Raw genomic sequence first — 17548 nt, 5'->3', positions numbered from 1 at the left:
AGACAAAACACAATGCTTAGAGACAATGACATGAATTTAATTTATCTCTGGAGAAATCGAGCCTGTGTCAGACATATTCGAAAAATGGAAAACACATTAGAGTAAGGGGAAAGAGGTCCCAGAGATGTTAGTCATCAAGGACATCTTGTAGGGCAAAATGAGTATAAATCTGAAGCCTGGCCAGTCCTAAATTCTACTGACTGATGAGGACTTTCTCAGGTAAGTTCTCTATCATTCTGAATGTGGGTCATGTATGTAATTAATGTATGTTTGAAAGAGTGAATGAGGAAACATAACCACTCTTTAATTTTTATTTTATTTTCTACAAAGTTGGGAATTTATGAGGCACTGAAAATGCTGTACTTTTCATTAATGAAAATTCAGACAAGACAATGAAGATGCATGTTTTTGAGCAAACAGCTCATTTCTTTTTATTACTCAGTGTGAATATGGATCTTTGAATTCTTTTCTCTTTAACATTTTCAGGTTTGCTCCAGTCATGCTTGAAAATGATGCAGAATCTGACTGAACTTCCAGGCAATGCAACATCACATACAAGCCTGTCTCTGATATTGAAAGTGTCTGTGGTCACCCCTGTCTTTTGTGTTTTCCTCTCCTGCATTGTGATTATGCTGCATATCTTTGCATCTCACAGGCAGTTTCTGGAGAGCTCACGTTACATCCTGTTCTCCTACATGCTGATCAATGACACCCTCCAGCTCCTGTCCTCTGTGCTGCTCTTTCTCTTTGCCATGGGCGAGGTGCAATTTGCCATGGTCTTCTGCGTTCCTCTGCTATTCATATCTACTGCCACTTTCCAGAACACCTCCTTGATCCTGGCTACCATGTCGCTGGAGCGCTACGTGAGCATCGTCTATCCCCTGCAGCGCCCAGCCGCCTGGCGCTCAGACCGCATCTGGAGGATCATCCTGTCCTTGTGGCTCATCTGCTGCATCCTCCCTACTGTTGACTTCTCCATAGGGGAACCTAAGCCTGGCGTGGATGTCCTCTCTACCCCTGTGATTTGCAAAGTGTCCACCCTCAACTCATCTCCCCTGCAGACACTGTTCAAGGTCTTCCTAAATGGGCTGTTTTTTGTGGTAGTGGCTGTCATCATCCTTTTCACCTACATGAGGATCCTGCTGGAGACCAGGAAGATGAGGCAGGACCGGGCGTCTGTGAGCAAAGCCATGCACACGGTGCTGTTGCATGGCTTTCAGCTGCTGCTGTGCATGCTGGCCTTCACTCACCCCATCACCGAAGCCCTCATAGTGCTCAATGCCAACTGGGATCCGGACGACATCGCCTTCTTCAACTTCTTCTGCTTCATCCTCATACCGCGCTTTCTCAGCCCGCTCATCTATGGCCTTCGGGATGAGAGTCTGAGGCGCAACATAAGGAGATCCATGCTCTGCTGCCCACACAGGACCGGACCCATCACCTTATCTAGCTCTTCAACTGGCTGATTTGGATTTGTAGAGAATACTCAACACTTATGAAATGTCAAATGTATTCATGGTTTTAAAAAATATTTATTGTCATCATAGATAAAGAGAATGAAGGATGATGTTGCAGCTTTCTAACCAGCAGATTTACAGACGATACGTAAATCATTTATCCTTCTAGTACACGTTTGTGAAGACAATGGGAGAAGCTAAGTCAAAGACCACTAAGAATTGAACTAGAAATTGTCACTGATTGGTTCAAACTTTTTATCTGTTGTGTCCTACACTGCCCTGTGGACACATAAGACCTCTCTTCTCTTTTTATGGATATATTGGCATCACTTTTTGAGATCAGATCAACGGTTTTATAGACCAACCGCTGTTACACATTAACAGTCAGTGCCCTTAAATCTGTGCCAGCAGCATCAATAAAGACTATTTACCAAATTGACTGATTTTTTTTTATATCCTACAGAAAGCCAGACGACTGCATCGAGTCTCTCACTCTCAGCAAACAACATTCATGCTGGATTCATGATTTGCTGTGTGACTGTGCTGCAGGCCAGCCTCCGACTCTAAATGCTTTTGGCCTTCTGTCATTCACCTTCATTAAGATACATTACAGATATTTAAGTGCACTTTGGAAACTCAAATCACAACAGAGAGTGTGTGTTGTACTTCAAGTTCTCCTAGCAGATACGCATACTGACATCTGGATGTACGTCACATTTTGTTTGCTGCTGCACAAATACAGCTGCAATGTTGTCATGTTTCATATTAGTCATAATGCATTAGAAGACCTGTGGATTTCTCAAGGTTAGCCTATTTATTGTATGATACTGATAGTGACAATATTAAAACAACTGCATAAGAAGAAATATAGGAAGTAACAGAGTAAAATTAAAGCTGCAAGCAGCCTCAAAAGGTATTCACAGCATGCGACCGCCTAGTACAGCAACCGAAAATCTGAAAATCACTCAGGACTGGTGTGAGAAGTGTCCACAAGCAATTAGGAGTGAATCCGAGTCACGGTTTATGAGTAGATGCTGTTAATGTGTAATTTCTAGCATTAGCAGTTAGCATAGCACAAATTGAAATTCATACTGTGTTGTCGTTCTTTGGGATACCGATACCAAACTTACAGTACAGTACAGTTCCTAGGGGTGTTGTCACTAATGTGCTCACCAAGTTCCAAGGTCATAGGCCACTGTGAAGTAGACTTGTGATAGATTCAATAATGTCAGAATTTGATTGGCTAATAAGTCCGCTATTTTTTACCCAATCATTACGTAAAATGTTGTTTATGTTTCGGCATGTCCATGGACCATGCAGGCCAAATTTGGTGTCATTTGGACTTACGGTTCAGGATAGGAAGAAGAAGATTGTCAAAGATTTAACAAAATTTCCAAGATGATGGCAAATCTACCCAGACGGACATTATGGGTCCTTGAGGGTTAGGGTTTAAATCCACACAATCCATATTAGAAAACCGAGCCATGGGTTAGGGTTAAAAGTATGTGTTTTTGGTACATGACACCACACAAACAGCTTTTAATGGACCTAAAATAAAACACTGGAAAGTGTGGAATATGGGACCTTTAAGTTTGACTGTATTTTATAGCGTCCCCGTGTGGCCGAAGTGCTACCAAACCGGACACCTGCTTATCGGGGTGTGCACCAAATTTGAAAAACGCCTACCAATCAGACTCTGAGCTAGAGCCAATATCAAAGGGGGAAGAATCAGACCAGAAGTATACCACCTACGCTGGTACAAAGTACCAGATTACTTTGGCTGAGTATTTTCCTTTTTTCCCCGTGTGTAGGCGACTTACTGTGTTTACCATATTCCTATGGTCCTTTGCGGCTTGCTTGTAGTACAGATCATCTACCTGCAGGTGTCACTGTGATTTCAAATTACACTAATTGCCGCTCGGTAGGCAATGTGCGCTCAAGATTTGTTTTCCTTTTGAGAAAAGAAATGACCCAACATATTCACTTAAAAGCAATAAACTTTGCCCTAAACAATAAAGGTGATAAGTAACTCACAGAGCGATGCAACCAAGCTTAAGAGACATGAAGAGCTCGCTTATTAATGAGAAACAGTCGGTTGTACCCTAAATTTATAAACTGTATAAAGTAGTATTCCCATCATCATAAAGCACATAATTGATCCTCTGTCATGCATCTGATTACAGAAGCGACAAGTTATTGTACTGATTGATTTCTACCAATGACTGTATGTCTGCCTCCCGGACAGTGAAAGCTGATCCCAGAGCAGTGAGAGCTCCCTGCGCCTCCTCAGTGTGAACGGGACAGAGGCACATTTGATTCACACGAGGCAGGCAAGGCGCAAATACAGAGGATTTCCAATACTACTCAGAGTAGTGTGAAGCGCTCAGCCGCGTGAGGAAACAATTGGAAATCACTCAGGATTATTGGAACAGGGGAAATAACCCAAGACAGCTTCTCCACCCAATTATGGGTTATTTCAACTATGTTTGCTTTACTTGGAGTCTCCTAACTTCAGCTGTGGTTCCTGTGTCTTTGGGTGAGATGTATACGTCGCTGTTGAACGTTAAGCAAGCCATCAATGTTGAACGGAAACTGATCAATTACTTAGGAATTTACATTGACCACGAATTGGAGAGACTCGAGGACATCAAACGGTGAGTGGCACGCATGAGATCTGATGACAAGCTGAGTTTTGTTTGAGACTGACAACTTGATGACAAAAAACGACACCCTGTGTGTGTGTGTGTGTGTGTGTGTGTGTTAGGGGCGGCGGGGGTATTGAAGACCACTACCCACACCGATCATTTTAGACTAAAGACACCGATATCTAATATTTTGTGCCGAAATTCAATATCTTAACATTTGACAATCTCATGCCATAAAATGCCAAGTCGCCTATTCACTGTTTCCCCCCAGAAATTCATACTTGGCACAGTGGAAAAGCCTCTGAAACAGAATTCAGACAATGGAACACTAAAACTGCATGTCTAGGATAAACTCTGGGATACATTAGGCTGTTAAATGAAGAAATGATTTACAAAAAATATATTGGAACAGTTAAATTAATAAATCAAATGTGCAGAAGTGCTGAAAATGAAATTTTATTGCAGGTTTTAGTGTAGCTGTGATCAGTGAGGAACCTCCATCATGTTGACAGCTGACGACATGACTGGCTGATAGCATGTCTTATATTTAATATAAGGCCAATATCGGCCTGATACATTGGCAAACCAATATATCGGTCTAACCCAAGCAGGACTCAGTCAGTCATTTTCACCAACATATATTTATCATACAACTTTGGTTTCTCTGCGGAAACATGTTCCTCTAATTTTATGGTACAATCCTTTTGCTCATGCAAGTTAACACAGTAATTATGTTTAATGTGGCTTACACCACTATTACAGTTTTGGGGGTTGGTTGATGGAAAACAAGTAATGTCCTGTGATGGCATAATATATTGGCAAGCTGCATCATTATTCATTTATCTCTGCCCATTATATGATTATTATAGCAGTGGCAGCAGCAGCAGCAGCAGATGTAACCGTCGATCCTTCATCTTAAACACAGATAACGTTCTTTCCCACAGTTTCTTTGCGAAGGTGTCTGAACTGCACAGTGAAGTTTACAACGGCCCAGCAACTGCGATGGCAAACCCTCTGGTAGCGTTCACCCTCATCAAGCGCCTGCAGTCTGAGTGGCTGAACGTGGTCTACAGTGACGAAGCCATGGAGAACGCACAAGGTCGGTTCACTGCCTTCATAAAAAAAAAAATATGCATCTGGTGCTGATAAGTGACATCACCTGGGACTTAATGTTTTTACAGAGATCCATCACCCCCCCCTCCCTTCCCACCCTCTCTCTATTCTTGTGGTCTGTCCTGTCATCACCCAACCCCCCCAGTTCACCCTGTGGCCTTCTGCTCTCCAGCCCTCAGGTCTGGTTACGAGGAGGAGGAGGCCGGTCTGCCCAAGCTGGAGGACCTTCAGGGGGCCGCCAAGGGGCTGATGAGGCTGCAGGATGTGTACGCTCTGCAAGTGGGGAGCCTTGTGAGGGGTCGTTTCCAGAGAGCCACTGACGGCAGCCCCATCGATATCTACAGGCCCACAGTGTCTATCCCGCTCTCTGGTGACGACTGCTTTCTGGTTGGAAAGGTACGCCGCCCGTAAACAACAATCTAACAAAGTATTTTCTTGCATTCCCTTCTCCCACTGTTATTTGTCACCACTGTATTTCCTTGACAATGGTCTCAGTGCCTTCTCTGTGTCGTGTCACTGTGCAAAATGTGCTATGAGAGCTCATGTGAAGTCATAAAGTGTAGGGGTATTTGGCAGATGGTGCTGTGAAAATTTGCCTTGGTGATTAGCATCCCATACGAAAAAGACTGTAAAATAGTTTTGTTCCAAGCCTGTCAGTCACTCTGTGGTGGGAGTCCAGACAGTCGGAGTGGAAAACGTTGAATTCTTCCCACTGTGTGCCTGGGAAACCATTCCATGTGAAAATGACTATACTGTTCTGTAATGCAGATATGAAAAAAAAAGCCTTGAGTTTCCCCTACAATAAATTCCACTGTTTATGTACAGTGGCAGTACGTGAGGGCAGGGCGCTGCGTAGGAGAAACATCCTCTTGTATGGAAAAGACATTATCTCACTCAGCAAAAGTCAAGAGGAGTTTGGAGAAAATAGTGCCTTCACTTGTGCCGGGGCTGGGATTATCTCCAACCATCTGTAAACAGATGCTTAGTTTAGGGTGTAGTCAATGTGGCATGCAGTAACAGCTTGCTGCAAGTGTGTTTATATGGCTGTTAAACTACTGTTCAAAACCAGCAGGGTTTGTTAAAAGAAACCTGTATCCTGTCAGTTTGTTGGGGAAGAATCACAGAACAGTTGCTCATCATGAGAAACGTGGTATGAATTGTATGAGACAAGCATCATCTAACCACTGATACTGATATCATACAATGACTAGGATCTACAGAATATTTTCTGTTTTATATTTTAACTCTTTAAAATCTGTGGTTCCTTAGCCTATTACTGTTGAGACCAACAGCTGAGACCCAAATTATTGGGTGTACTGTTGTCAACTAGGTGTCCCTAAGTGTCGATACAAGGTAGCATAGGTGAGTCAAGTTCTGATTAGTGTTAAGAGTGTGTGTGATTGGTGTGTGTGTGTGGTGGTGGTGGCGGGGGGGGGGGGGGGGCAGTCTGTGACACCAGAAGTCACTGCTGAGCCGTCTAGAGGTGCTGTGGATGCGCTTAAAGGAAACATCTGTGATGGGAGGAGCCCACTTGATGACCACAATGACACCCTGCTCTCACCCAACTTTGTCCCCTAACGTCCAAGATAGGTTTATATACACAGGAGCTCTCAGGATTGTAGTCAAGACCACCTTAGCTGAAACCAAGTAAATTCCAAGGCCGGGTCGAGGCAGGTTGGAGTCAAGACCAGGTCCAAAGGGGGTCAAGATCAAGTCGAGACAGAGACCAGAGCAAATCGAGTCCTGTTCAAGACCAAGACCAAAATAGACAATAGCTGTGTTCATGTCTTTCCAGATGTAAAAATAGTGCTTAAGGGGTTTCTTAAGGATCAACAGAGATGCCGATCTATCTGCAGCAGCTCTGTACTAAACCCTTCAACATTCAACTAATCAATGCATAGGAACTGACTGTACAATGCATAGAAGTTTGAAGTCCATTACATACTATACACAGGTGTCATTCTTCAAATTGTTTGTCATGCTGGAGAGAGAATAAACAAAGGTGGAAAAAAGAATAAACCCAGGTGGAGAAAAATGTATCTTTAGGTTGAGTCAACTTGTCTGTTGTTGAGTCAACAACAGGCAAGTCAAGACTGAGAAGGGACTTAACAGCCCCGGGTGCTCTCCCAAAATAGCACAAGCGATATTTACATCAGATCCTCTGTAAATGCCTTGCAAACAATGGATAGTATTTAAGTCATGCAATGCTCAATCTCATGCCATCTGTGTGGATTATCTGTTTGACAGGAAATTTACGCATTCCCCTACTTCTCTTCAATGGAAAATGATGTCATTTTGGAGTAACTGAACCCAAAAGTGGCTAAAAGTATATTAAAATTAATTAGCAACAAGTAACCCAGGTGTAACTGTGTGCAGGTGGCCTATGAGCAGGAAGACTACTACCACTCAGTGCAGTGGTTGGAGGAGTCGGTGCGTCTCTTCAGAGGGTCGGGACGAGAGTGGAGCCCTGAGAACGAAGGGACTCTAGAGGACGCTCTGGACCATCTGGCCTTCTCTCACTTTAAGGTACGCTGGAAGATTCATGAAACACACATGTAAGATGATTGATGTATTGCACTGCTCTAAATTCCTCTCATTGTTTCAGACAGGAAACGTCTCCTATGCTCTCAGTCTGTCTCAGGAGTTACTCCACCATGGTAATTCTTTCCAGTTAAATTATAGTTGTCCCATATGCATATATAGATATATAGATATGAATATATTAGGTTTTTAAGATGCACATGCAGCATAAAAATGCCCTGAAAAGCATCTGCCCTGCTCAGCTGACTGTATTTCCCTTGGTGAAGAGCATGACTTGCCTCTCCAAACTGAAGCTTGTAATGAAGAATTGTGCTCTATAAACTATGGCTACTAAATTTACATCATTTGTTCCTTCTAAGATCCGCTGAACGGAAGAGTTTTGCAGAATGTTGAGAAATACGAGAAGCTGCTTGTTGAGAGTCCAGCCTCAGCTATCAGGGGCGGCGGGTTGAGGAGACCCAACTCCACTTATCTAAGAACCAGGAATATGTATGAGAAACTCTGCCAGACTCAAGGCTCTCAGGTATTCCTCACTATTGATCATACTGAACACGTTATGTAAAGGGAGAATATCCAGAAGTAATCAGGATAAGTCAATATGACAACCAGAGTATTCTTAAGTGTATAATACTAACCAAATGTGCAGAACAGTTGTGTTTTCTCAATATCATGCAGAGACTTGGCCGCAGCCTTCAAGGGAAATGCCACTAAATCTTGTTTTTCAAATGTTGTTGATTTGCCGTTGCACAGTTTAGTTTATGTTAGACAACATTCTCTCATTTACCCTATAGGCAGAAGGGAGAGAAGAGTTATGTTCTGCCCCCTGATGTGTGATGTCACACTAAAATACAGCTTTACAGAGAAACAAATGGAAAAGAGGGCTGTGAGAAGATCAGGGGTTCATTTTTGTGGGTGTGGTGACATTTTCTGCTTCAGAACAGTTTGCACGATTTTAGAGTAAATCACATTTGGGTGTAAAAACTGACTAACTTTCTAGAACACCACAAACATCACTCTTTGTCATTTTCATTGTCTGTGGAGCAGCTGTAAGTGCATGGTGCATCTTGATGACTTAACAGATTTGACCAATTCTCTGTTTCCTGGATTCATCAAAGAGTTAATCAGGTTGAAAATTTATAATTGAAGTGTCCTTGACCATAACAACAACTATGCGACTGTTTAAAAGTGGTATTCCCCTTCAAACTTATATGGACAGAGAAGAATGTTGAAGCTAATTTGTTTGGATAAAAAGAAAACAAAAATCTTGTTTTGATTTTGGTAATGGACTTCAGATGCATGTTTCTCCTAACAGCCAACACATTATGAAAACCCCAGACTGTTCTGCGACTATTTCACCAATGGCAGTCCTGGGCTCCTACTGCAGCCAATAAGACGTGAAGTGCTGAGCCTGCAGCCATATGTGGTCCTGTACCACAGCTTCATCACTGACACAGAGGCAGAGGACATCAAGCTGCTCGCCCAGCCAGGTGTAAGTTCCTGCAGTGTCATGTCATTTTCCTCCACACATTATTGTTGTCGGGTGAAAACATCTCCAAAATGTCAACTTTTCAGTAGCTAAGAAAAACAGCCTTGTTTATAGATTGAACAATGAACATCATGCCTATTTCAGTTTATCCAATGCAGTTTTCAAAGGGTTTTATAGATCTAAGTGTTGTATAATTTTGTTAGAGGAATCATGCAATTCTTCAACTAGAGTTAAAAAACTAAAATTGCTAAAACTGGAGTTATGAGCTTTTCACATGACTCTGGTGAAATGTTGATTTGATTTTCTGACCCCAGTGTTTTCGGCCCACCAAAGTCCTGTCAAACAGAATTATTTTCTGATTGACTGATGCAAGAGATATTGTTTATAGTAGCATTTGTCCATGTCCACATCTTCCATCATGTTTATTTGGAGTATACGCCACCAAGTCGTTCCTCTGTGTTTCATGGCTTCCTATTTGGATTGCACAGGAAACTACTCTCCACACTCTGTTAGTGTTGGCCTTACTGGTAATACAGTTATTTTAGGAAGTTTCCCATCAGTTTTATTTTCCTCATGCGGTCTAACCCTGAGGACCTTTGCCCAGGCGTTAGTTTTTCATTAGAATGAAATTAAAACTGTGATTACATCGGCAGCCTATAAGAAGGACTTTTTTTTTTAATTTGTCAGTCATTTCACTTTTGGTGGAATCTCACCTTGCCCTCTGTCCTAAAGTGGCCTCACCTCTGTCTAGTGATCTGGTTCTCAATAAGAACACAAGTTTTCTACATGATTAGGCCTGTCAAAAGAGAGACCATGTCCATCAAGCCACAGGGTCTGGAGATCCTTTGCTTTGTAATGCCATCAAAAGAAAGTGGAACGAAATTGAATCTCAGAAACCCAGGGGTCAACTCAAGATATTTTTTAATTATGTTTTTTATTGTTTGATTAAACAATACAATACGCACAAGAGAAGCAGAATCATTATCACAAAAGTTGTAACAAATAAATAAATATGTATATACACATACATGTGCATACACAGTAAAATGAAAATTAAATAAGTAAATAAATAAATAAATGAACATAAGAACAACAAAAAAAAACATGATAACAAGGACAATAAACATTATAATAGTAGTAGTAACAACCCTGTTTTAATAACTTAAACTTTTAAACTTTAATAACTTAAAACAGCAGTTTCAGGAAACATTGATTGAAATCATTTTTATTGCAACAAGAGGAGGGATGTTTTGTCAAAAAGTATATTTTCTTTTAAACTGATAAACTGATTTTAAACTTGATAATCTTGTCTTTAAGGCTACAGTCGTGTATCTTTGCCTAACGGTGAGAACGCCACTGCAAAGACTCCTATGTAGGAAGAGTTGGTGTGCTTCCAAACATTTAGCAGGGCTTAAAGGAATGAGGGATACATTACTATGAACACTTGGCTGAGTGCCTCGGACCGTCCAAATTACCCCGAGCTCCACTAGTAGAAGTTCAGTCCACTAACATCTCACCACAGTATCTGTCTGAAAGTTTTATCCGTTTTCTGCTGGCTGAATTGGAAGCTACACTATATTGTCCTTAGAGCCATTTACAGTATGCTGACTCAGTTAATTTGGAAATATTTGGTAACCAAAGTGATGTCCTATAGCTTCTGTGAGGTTTTGGCACTGTTCAATGAGTTTTCCATCCCTTTCCTCAGATGGAAATCCCTGTACTTATTTCATCATTATGTCAACTTGTGGGTTGATTGAAAACAGGCCCAGAGTATTAGTCGTTTGGAGCAGTGAGCGGTATTCATTAACCATGAGCATGGCGTTCACTTTGTTCCTGCTGGCTTCCAGAGCCTCAGTATTTAACAGTCTCAACCTATTTGAAGCATAGGTCTGTCGTTTTAAAAGGCTTGTTACTTTATAGGTTTCTAGGGGGTGAATTAATGATAATGACTTTTCTTGTTTTTTTGTAGTATTTTGCTTCTTTCGAATCCCTTAACCTTGTATGAAATCATGCCTGCCATGACCTTAAGGCACATGGACGGCATGACGAATTTGATTTGCAGAATTAATCAAAAGTATTGTGTTTCCAGTTTACTGCTCGTTTCACACATACCTGTTTAGAAAATTGTATATGTGCCCCTTGCAAATTTGTGAATGTGTCTAAAATGAGTAGAAAACAAAGTGACAATTCTGCAGAGAACTCATGGAGGCTCAATTTGCAGAAGGGTCGGCTCAGTTCGAAACATCTGGACTTCCCCTGACTCCCCTCCAGTCTCAGACTTTGAGGAGCACTTTCACAAGCTGTGGGATAAGACAAGATGAAACTTGAAACTGATCAGCGTGGCAAAACGGGGGTATCTGTCCTTTGGGGAAATCAGCAAGTCCATGAATGCTTTATGTGGACTTGCAGTGAGATTCAATAATTATCATTCATTCAGTGAAGAAACACCATCAGTCTGCTCTTCCCTCCTAACTCTCCCCAAGCCTTGGCATGCAGGATTAGACGAGTAATGCCAACTCATCTTTATGGCAGCTTTGGAAACTGTGCTTTTGGGTCCAAATTCTTCATTTTCTATTATCTGTTTTCAGTTTCTGTTTTGGACACGTGCCATTACTCACATTTTGTTAGGGCCTGCAGCTGGATGTCAAAGCTTGACTGCTGTAAAAATATAAAATGCTGTTTTCTGTCTTTTGCTGACAAGTTGAGAAGATCTGTGGTGGCAGCTGGAGAGAAACAAGCAACAGCAGAGTATCGCATCAGCAAGAGGTACGATGTGAACACCTTGTTTATGATACACTGTTTAATTTATCTGTAATTTAGTTCATACGAGTTCTCTGAGTAGACTAGCGTCACTACTGCAGTGTCACTTAAGCATGTTTTTAATAAATGTGCAACAAAGTTAATTGTATGGTGTGCAAATTATTTCAGCCATATTAGCTGTAATGTGTGAATTATAAATTGGGTCAGATTTATTGAATGAAACTGAAAATGCCTTATTTAGTTTCTCTGAATGTGGAGAAGAAAATGGTTATTGATTACTGGGATAGTAACGGATACCTTTATCAATATGTCATATTTTTAGCGCATGGCTCAAAGGCTCAACACGCTCCATTATCGGGCAGCTGGACCAGAGGATCTCCATGCTCACGGGTCTGAATGTGCAGCCTCCGTATGGCGAGTACCTCCAAGTGGTGAATTATGGGATTGGTGGCCACTATGAACCTCATTTTGATCACGCTACAGTGAGTTGATTGGAAGACTTCTTTTACAGGTTCTAAAACTTGATTATATTTTGTTAGTTCAGCTATTATTTCTGTCTACGATCATATTTGTGGTAATACGATTACAACTTTCTAATGACTGTTTACATTTCCATGTATCCAGTCAGCATCAAGCCCCCTGTTCAAGCTTAAAACTGGGAATCGTTTGGCAACCTTCATGATATATGTAAGTGAAGTCTTATTGCAACCATCTTCTAACCCTGTATGATCCAGATCGCAGCCTGAATCCTCGGGTAGGTTCCTACCGGCTGCTCCAAAGTCTATAATTAAAACAAGAGGCGATTGGGCTTTTGCCATCAGGGCTCCTAAACTTTTGAAGGACCTGCCTGAGGAGCTTAGGCTGGATAAATCTGTCATCTTTCAAATCACTTTTTACTCGCTTTGATGCAGCAATCTTTTATGATCTGTGTTTGACATCGCTTTTATGGTTTACTTTCGCCTTGCCTTTATATTTCTTACTTGTTGTTCATTGCTTTTACCGCCCGTTTTATCTGTTTTTACCTTTGTTACTCCTCTGTAAAGTGCTTCCTAACCGTGTTTTGAAAAGTAATCTGTTATTGTTTTTATTGATCCAGTGTGAGAATTCGAGTAAAAGCGGTCAATGGTTAGAAAATAATGTCATTTTGTGAGCCTTTGAAAACAGTGCAGCACAGGCAGAGTTGCGTTTCATAACATGAGCACATAAACACCAGACACAGCTCTGAAAGAATGTCATTTTCCACAGCTCAGCCCTGTTGAGGCAGGTGGGTCCACAGCCTTCATCCATGCCAACTTCAGCGTTCCTGTTGTGAAGGTAAATGCACTGCTAATGTCTGAGAGGTGCTGAATGCAGCCTCTTTTGTTTCCATGTCACATTTTGCCTCAAGCTAGAACATTTTCACCCAACCCTCACTCAGTGCAGCTGTCAAAATGGCGAAAGGTCAGATCATACCAGTGTCATGAGCCTGGAGACTTCTTCTGACAATCGTGCTATTGTGTAGCTCAGCCTCAGAGGAGGTTGAGGTTGTTTTTGGATTGATAAATGAGCTGCTGTGGAAGCTCTGCCAGACTGTCCCTGGGGTCCGACCTTTCACCTTTTCATTTTTATTGGGGTTTCACTTCCTGTCTGGGATGCACTGGCAAAATGAGTGTGTGTTTACCCATAAAATAACTGATAATATTTCTGCAGGAGCTCTCTCACCTGGCTGTGTTTCCTCAACATCTGTCAAGTAGGTGTACTTGGACCACAGGTCTGGGTGTGAAGTTTAGACCACACAATTTCTCTAAAATCTGCAGTGATTCTTTCTGTTGTGTTTCATATCCCAGAATGCTGCCATCTTCTGGTGGAATCTCCATAGAAACGGCCAAGGGGATGGAGACACCCTGCATGCCGGCTGTCCTGTGCTTGTTGGGGACAAATGGGGTAAGAGTCTATTGATTCAGGTTGTGATTATCCGCTGATGTGATGATGCTGTCAACAGAGGACAATAATTTACTTGAATATGGAAACCCTATCCTGCCTTGATTGAACACATCAATTATTATCACGGCCTATTTCTCTCAACAGTAGCCCTGCGTTGTGGTACAGGAGTTACTGTCTGAGAGATAGGGCACATCTGTGCTGCATTACAGAGATACATTTAGAGATGTTGCAGAGTGCAGGTCAGACACTGAGCGCTCATCCTGGATACTAAACACATGCTGCTGGTTGGCCTCCATTCAGACCAGAACAACAGTGTTGTTGATGCTTCTGTTACAGAGAACAGAGAAGCATATTAGTCACCACAGTGCAGCTGGAGACACATTTATTGCACATGCTGCCTGTATCCGTTTCATGCAACTGTATCAGAAATTGATAAAAAAGGATATAAAGGATATAAAATTGATATAAAGGGTGCTCACCCTAAATAAATGTAGTCTCCAGACACCCTTATTCAAAGATTTTCAATTGGCAAGTACAAGACGGTTTCATTTGTGCAGTTTTTATCTTGTATATATTTGAGCACAAAAATGCAACTTTCTGTATGTTCCAGTGGCAAACAAATGGATCCATGAGCATGGCCAAGAGTTCCAGCGTCGCTGCAGCCTTAATCCTGAAGAGTGAGAGGGGTGGAGCAATAGCTGGGCCCGCTTGGAGTACAAGAGCCAACCTCTACAATGGAGAGGCACACTTGCAGGCAGCGAGGAGGAGGGAACCAGAGAGTGAACAGGCAGGGGAGGTGAGAGCTGCGAAGGGGCAGCCTGCCTCTGTGATTGGAGCTCCAGGCCCCAGGGAACATGGAGCATGCAGCGGACACTGCTGGAGGGGGCAGGAACAGCGTGAGGCCGAGCCGTGCTTTGGAAGGTGGGTTGGAAGAGGAGTGGGGCAGTTGGCAATCAGCCCCAGAGGCCAAAAGTGCTCTCTTGCTCCTGCTGCCCAGTCCCTGCAGATGGAGAGAGGCCTCTGCCTTTGCACACTGGGCTGGTTTCAGTTAACTGTGCGAGGCTGTTTGCCTCTGCTTGCAGTTTGCTTTACAAAAAAAAAAACATTTTGTGCAGCCCCTCAAAAACGTATGCACAGAATCTGCAATGTACTCTTTGCATGTTTTCCCATTTGGTTGGCACACACTACAGATTGTTACAAGAGATTTTGGTTTAAGAGTTCTTCTTCTGTAATTAGTCATGTCAGAACTGAGGAATGCAGTTGAGACCAGTGTTATGAGTCAAAGGAACAAGTCACTGTGAGTGTTTATTCCCAGTTGGAAATTATGTGGTCATCACGACCCATGAGAGGCTGTTTTAAATTGTTTTAATGTTACTGACTGTCTCGTGCCTAATGGAACAGTTGAGCCGGTTCCGTCAGCTTCTTATTCATCTTCAGAGGTTGGGTGTCATTAATCATGCTCTGTAAGAGAAGTGATCGGGAACCCGTCTGCTCCAGCCTTCGTGTCTCAACTCACACAACAAACGCTGAGTGTCTGTCTGCATACCAGGCAGATATCTGTGTCTAAGTAGGTCAGAACCCATCTGAAAACAAGACTGCTTGCTTTCTCACTTTGTCAATGAGGAGGGAAGAGTGAGGTGAGAGATGTGATGTGCTGCATGGGCTGGAGGCTCCAAGGGGCCTCTATGTGATTCTTTGGGGCGGCCTGCTGCTTGAGTGACAAGGAGTGGAGAGAGTGAGAAGGGGGGTGGGGGGGAGCCGGGGGTCAAGAGGGATAATACCTCTGCTTACCCACAGGGATGTAAGTTTTCCCTCCAGCTCATCACAGTGTACACAGACAGGCACACTCCACACACACACACACACACACACATACACACACAAAACATAATTGGCTTTATACTGCATAATACTGGATGGATACTGCATGGTCCTGGCTGCATACATAGTGCAACAGTAGGCCTCGATTGTTCCCCTCAGAGTTGATGGACAAAATATCTCATCACAAACATGAATATGGGGTGGCTAACACCGCTATTGCTAAAAAAAACTAAGTGAACTGTCTCTTGTGAGTCATCTTGAAGTGAACAAAGCATCCATTCCATGTATATCGTATGCAAATCATCTGGAAACCTAGTTTTTTGGAAGCTAATGTCAACCAAATTGACTTTTTGTACCATCAAAGCCATAAACAAAATAAAATGCACAGAAATCAGAGAGCACACGCGTTTCTGTATTTGTTGACACTTTAAACTGTAAAGTTTTTTTTCACAGGTCCACCTTGAAACTTGGAACTTAACTTTTCCCAGAATTCAAAGGACTCACTTGCACCACTCCTGTACACCTTGGCCCCCAGTGTTGCCATGATCGCCACAACAAACATGGCTGCTGAGGTCCTCGTTGCTATGCGTGAGAGATTTCACCACCACTTTGTCCAAAGAGACTCTATTTAAAGCACACGTGACATGACTATACCTTAGGTCTACCTGAACGCATACATATATACAGTATGTCACATTGAAAGAGGCTGACTTTAATTATGGGATCATGAGGAAAAACTGATAATTCTACAGATCTTAACATTTTGGAAACTTTTCTAACTTGTGAAATATGAAGTTTTGATGAGTTTGTTTGAGAACTAGCTGATTATTTGTGATAGGGACACTAAGTGAGACAGATAAGTAGACCGGTCAGTACATGCTGACTGACAAAAATGAACAAACAGACTGACAAAGAGATGAACAACAACAGTCAAAAGTAAAGCAGAAGTACAACAAGCTTCTTTTTAATCTATGTTCCAGCCAAGCAATCAAGTAGACTTTTCCTAACCATGTTTTATGAGCCACTACATACATACAGTATAGTCCTATCATTGTGCTGATTTGGTGACAGTAATGGGAAGATCAGTGCTGCTCTCTGCTGGTGATGAGAAAGAAGACAGAATGTAAAATTACTACTTTTTCAATCCATCAAAATGTGTCTGATACTCTTACTACTTTCACTCCTTCAGAAATACTTTTGTTGTTGGTTGGTTCTTTGGTGGATGGAATTGAATTCCTCTCTAAGTGATGTGTGATGTATTTTGATCTGTCATTACATAAAATAGGTTATATTCTGTACAGGGAGCGCCGTAATTATTTGGACAACATTATTTGTTTTGGCTCTTGGGTGATCAGTGAAAAATAAACTTTTCAGCCATATTGGAACTATTCACGAACAGCAGCCCTTGGCCCTATATGGACAGTTTTAGTTTCATTCAGTAAAATAGCCATTTTGAATATGTGGTCAAAAATTCTTAGGCTACGGTGAATTGATTAGTTGACTACAGTCCCATAACCTATAACCATCACCGGATAATTTAGATTAATACTATAAAATTGTAATTTACATCTTATTATAATGTTCTCTTTCAAGTCTTTTCATATTTCAGTTTATAAGAATGAGGCAATATGAAGCACACTGGAGTAAAAGGAGAACAAACCAGCCTCATTGTTTCTGTTGCAGAACTTAAAGGTTGAAATGAAGAACTTTGATGGTTGTTTCCCTCTATAGATTTCCTTGCAGAGCTCAAGAAGATAATTACTAGGAAGAAGCAACCATCAAAGATATTCAAGCTCAATTGC

The 17548-nt window shown here is 41.9% G+C and overlaps 2 protein-coding genes across 2 annotated transcripts; both read left to right on the top strand.

Annotated features, from left to right (window-relative positions):
- Nucleotides 1-512: 512 nt before the first annotated feature.
- On the top strand, nucleotides 513-1466 carry or95a1 (odorant receptor, family 95, subfamily A, member 1). Its single transcript, XM_071544601.1, has one exon. It carries the CDS (start codon nucleotides 513-515, stop codon nucleotides 1464-1466), a length of 954 nt encoding a protein of 317 aa, XP_071400702.1.
- Nucleotides 1467-4001: 2535 nt separating this feature from the next.
- Nucleotides 4002-14711, top strand: p4ha3 (prolyl 4-hydroxylase, alpha polypeptide III). The gene is made up of 13 exons (XM_071544908.1): nucleotides 4002-4111; nucleotides 5047-5201; nucleotides 5388-5611; nucleotides 7592-7741; nucleotides 7821-7872; nucleotides 8116-8279; nucleotides 9069-9245; nucleotides 11944-12008; nucleotides 12325-12484; nucleotides 12627-12689; nucleotides 13248-13316; nucleotides 13829-13925; nucleotides 14536-14711. Exons 2-13 carry the CDS (start codon nucleotides 5105-5107, stop codon nucleotides 14604-14606), a joined length of 1389 nt encoding a protein of 462 aa, XP_071401009.1. The 5' UTR covers nucleotides 4002-4111; nucleotides 5047-5104; the 3' UTR covers nucleotides 14607-14711.
- Nucleotides 14712-17548: the final 2837 nt, after the last annotated feature.

Source organism: Centroberyx affinis, unplaced genomic scaffold, assembly GCF_046629955.1.
Source record: "Centroberyx affinis isolate AG114_WGS23_722 - 3 ecotype Tasmania unplaced genomic scaffold, CSIRO-AGI_Caff_v1 ptg000249l_1, whole genome shotgun sequence".
NCBI classification, from domain to species: Eukaryota; Metazoa; Chordata; class Actinopteri; order Beryciformes; family Berycidae; genus Centroberyx; species Centroberyx affinis.
Note: the sequence above shows the minus strand (reverse complement) of the source record. Positions and strands in the feature narration are given on the sequence as shown.

Excerpts from the sequence above, each read along its gene's own strand:
- or95a1 (XM_071544601.1), top strand. The coding sequence starts at position 513 with ATGCAGAATCTGACTGAACTTCCAGGCAATGCAACATCACATACAAGC.
- p4ha3 (XM_071544908.1), top strand. The coding sequence starts at position 5,105 with ATGGCAAACCCTCTGGTAGCGTTCACCCTCATCAAGCGCCTGCAGTCT. Across the intron at positions 8,280-9,068 it reads GCCAGACTCAAGGCTCTCAG|CCAACACATTATGAAAACCC; the intron begins GTATTCCTCACT and ends TTCTCCTAACAG. Across the intron at positions 12,009-12,324 it reads GAGTATCGCATCAGCAAGAG|CGCATGGCTCAAAGGCTCAA; the intron begins GTACGATGTGAA and ends TCATATTTTTAG.